The sequence below is a fragment of the Apium graveolens genome, chromosome 7 (genome assembly GCF_009905375.1).
Source record: "Apium graveolens cultivar Ventura chromosome 7, ASM990537v1, whole genome shotgun sequence".
NCBI lineage: Eukaryota > Viridiplantae > Streptophyta > Magnoliopsida > Apiales > Apiaceae > Apium > Apium graveolens.
Window position 1 is genome coordinate 84,636,303 of NC_133653.1, and position 3,775 is coordinate 84,640,077.

Here is a 3,775-nt window from a genome sequence, read left to right on the forward strand (position 1 = left end):
AACCCAATCAACCTCCATCTAAAATACATTACAACGGCCCCAAATCAACTCAATATTAACATTTATACTTATGCCTAAGCTTGAATTTAACTATACTACATTCTTTTAACCAAAACAACAAGATTTACCATTCCATTTCAATACCACTTCAACCCAAACTCTAAACCACAAACATTAAGCTACAATATCACCATAATAATCAAAATCATCTTATTAAACATAGGAATCTAGGTTTTGGAGATGATATACCTTCCTTGAAGTGGTGGGAGTAGCTAGGAAGCCTTAAGAAGCTTTGAGAAGTCTTAGGAATGCTTGGATCTTAAAGGAAAACAAGAAAAATTCAAGTTAAAAACCTTGAAAACACTATTCATTGTCTTCTTCATTGATTTAACGAAGAAGATTGAGAAAGAATTGATGGCTTAAACTCATGATATAGCCCTAACTATGCTTAAGGATGATTAGGGAATTAACTCACCAATTTAGGAAGCCTTGATCTTGGATTTTGAATTTTCTTGCCTTTGGAATAGTAAAAAGCCGAGAGCTAAAGAAGAAAATAATGCCTTGGTTTCTTTTTATTTTGATGAAGAATGAATTATTTGGCTTGGTTGATTTGGTTTTGTTTTGTTTTTGGTTAATTACCAATTTAACCTTGATTTTGTGTGGTTAATAATCCACCACATCTCCTTCCTTCCCATGTCATGCCTATGTCATGTTGTGATGTCATCTTTCCCTCCTTGTCCTCTTCTCATTGGTTGGGTGACATCACTCTCTCTAATCCCTTTGATTAACTTCCTAATTGTTTGCCTAATGACCGCTGATCTGTTATACGGTTCGCTTAACTTTCGTTTTCGTTTATCGTTTGAAGGATCATACCCGGGATCTTATTACTTAGGTTCCCTTAACCTTTCTCAATACATTATATTCCTTTTTATGATCCTCTATTATAATCCTTTAATTTAAATCCTTTTTATCCTGTTACCTTATACTCAATTCTCTCCGTATCTAGTGTATTTCCGGGAAAAACCAAAGTGTTCGGAATTGGATTCTGACGATCTTTACATACACTCATATACCATATAGAGTACTAATAAAATCTCAGAATATCCATAACAGAACCCCTACATAGTGTGGCATGAAAAGTTTTCTCATTCAGCTAAAACACTATTCACAAGGGTTACAAAAGTTCAAAATTTTGGGGGTTATTACACCGATCTACTCAGAGGCTGGAGGGGGTAGGCCATCCCTACCGCCTCGATCCAAGCCTTGGATGACCATAATTATCTTAGAGGTCTACAACCACTAAACAATGAAATAGACGTATCAGGCCCCTATACAACTGAGGAAAGTGGAGAATCAACTGATGAAAATGCTCATCATAGGAGGAGGAGACGGGATAAAGAGCCCATTGAAGGTAGGCGCATTGACCCCGTGGGGGGCAGGCAACTTGGTTTTCAGGAAGTTCAGGGAATGGCATCCCAGACATTCTAGGAAAGGATACGTGCCAATGAGGCAGAAATCCTAAGGCTAAGGAGGTACATGGAAAGGAGTCAGGCTAGGCAGCCAAACCGAGCTAGAGAAACTAGGAGAACTACCTAGGTCATCGATTTCGAGGAAGCTCCTAGGATAAAATCAGTGGATTCCCCTTGAGGAGACCCTTTTGAATTGCTCCCCCTGGGAGACCCAGACGATCCAACCCCGCCTTTCACGACAGAAATCATGAACACCCATATCACAAGGAAGTTCAAGATGCCGACTATAAAGACCTATGATGGAACAGGAGATCCAGATAATCACGTCACGACCTTCTCTAATGTATTGTTGCTGCAGCCCGCGAGTGATGCAATCAAATGTCAGGCTTTCCCTCAAAACTTATCAGGTATGGCTCAAAGGTGGTACAACCGTTTACCTCCAAACTCAATTGGGTCCTTCAGAGATTTAAGTCAAGATTTCATCAAGCAATTCATCAGCGAGAAGGTGTATGAAAAAAACTCTGCTTCTCTCATGAGTATAGTACAAGGGGAAAATGAGTCTCTTAGGAACTACTTGAATCGATTCACAAAGAAGGCCTTAAAAGTCCCAGATCTTGATGATAAGGTAGTTATGATAGCATTACAACAAGGAACCAAGGATGAGTTCTTCAAGATGTCTTTGGCCAAGCGGCCACCATAAAATATGCTACAGCCCCAGAATAGAGCATGAAAATATATCCAGGTGGAGGAGAGCATGAGAAAGACGGTGATAAATAATGAGCCCGTTGGTGGTAAGAAGAGGAAAACAGATCAAGAATACAATGTCAATTACAAGTATCCTAGAGTTGAGAAAGACGTTGACTCAACCCCGAAGAAGGTATAGCCTGGACAAAAGTTTACCGAGTATGATAGGTTGAATGCTCCTAGGAGCTAGATCTTGATGAAAATTGAGAAAGATAGGGATGTTCATTGGCCTAAACCCCTGAAGGTTAATCCTGCAAAGCTAGATAAAAGAAAATATTGTAGATTTCACAAAGATGTTGGTCATGACACCGACGAGTGCCGATAACTGAAGGATGAAATTGAAGTCCTTATCTGAAAAGGGAGATTGAGTAAGTATACTGGAGAAGTGGAAAGAGGAGAAAGAAGTAATAATGGAAGAAGGAATTTCAATGACCTTAGAAGAGATCAAGATGATCAGGGGTGAAACCCCCAACCCCAAGGACCGTCTAAAAACTCGAGAAAAGCCTATGCTAGAGAAGTCATGCACATTGTTGGATAAGCTCCGAAAAGGGCAAGACAGGATTATCAATGACATTCGAGGATTTCGACTTGGAAGGAGTCAAGTTTTCCCATGATGATCCCCTAGTCATAACACCTATCATAGGAAACAGCCCGGTAGAGAGAGTCCTTGTAGACAATGGAGCACCGATAGACATCTTACTCTATGATACCTTTAGAAGGATGGGATACAATAATTCTCAACTAACCCTGACCGATAAGCCGATATATGATTTCACTGGAGTCGAATGTCAGATTGAAGGCATAATTAAAGTACCTCTAACAATGGGGCAGGAGCCAAGGAAAACCACGCAGATGTTGAATTTTATGGTGGTTAAGGTTGGATCAACATATAATGCGATCATGGGGATGAAAGGTATACATGCCTTCAAGGCAGTCCTTTCATCCTACCATTCCGTAATCAAGTTTCCAACTAGAGACGGGATAGGAAAAGAAATAGGAGACCAAAAGATGGCCAAAAGCTGTTATGTAGCCTCGTTGAGGGCAGATGGAGCCGGGGAAAGGTCTTGCCCATCGAAGATCTGGATATTTGTGAGAATGGTGAGAAGCGAGGAAAACCGGCCGAAGATTTGATCCCGATCCCTTTGGCTCCCGGGGATCCCGAAAAAGTAACTTTCGTTGGAGCATCGCTGGAGGAGCCGCTTAGAGGAAAGTTAATAAGGTTCTTACAAGAGAATAACGATGTGTTTGCATGATCGGCAGCATATATGCCCGGTATAGACCCGGAGTTGATCACCCATAAGTTGAACGTGAATCCGAATCGAAAGACCGTAAAGTAAAAGAAAAGGACTTTTTCCCCTGAAAGGCAGGAAGCTATCAAGCACGAATTTGAGAAGCTCTTAGAGTGTGGTTTCATTGAAGTGATACAGTTCCTGGAATGGTTGGAGAATCTTGTAATGGTAAAGAAGGCTAACGGAAAATAGAGAATGTGCATGAATTCACCGATAAAATAATGCATGTCTGAAGGATTGTTTTCCTTTCCGAGAATAGACACCCTGATAGAA

The 3,775-nt window shown here is 40.6% G+C and overlaps 1 protein-coding gene across 1 annotated transcript; it reads left to right on the forward strand.

Annotated features, from left to right (window-relative positions):
- The first annotated feature begins 2,780 nt into the window (after positions 1-2,780).
- LOC141673821 (uncharacterized) lies at positions 2,781-3,344 on the forward strand. The gene has a single exon (XM_074480557.1). It carries the CDS (start codon positions 2,781-2,783, stop codon positions 3,342-3,344), a length of 564 nt encoding a protein of 187 aa, XP_074336658.1.
- Positions 3,345-3,775: the final 431 nt, after the last annotated feature.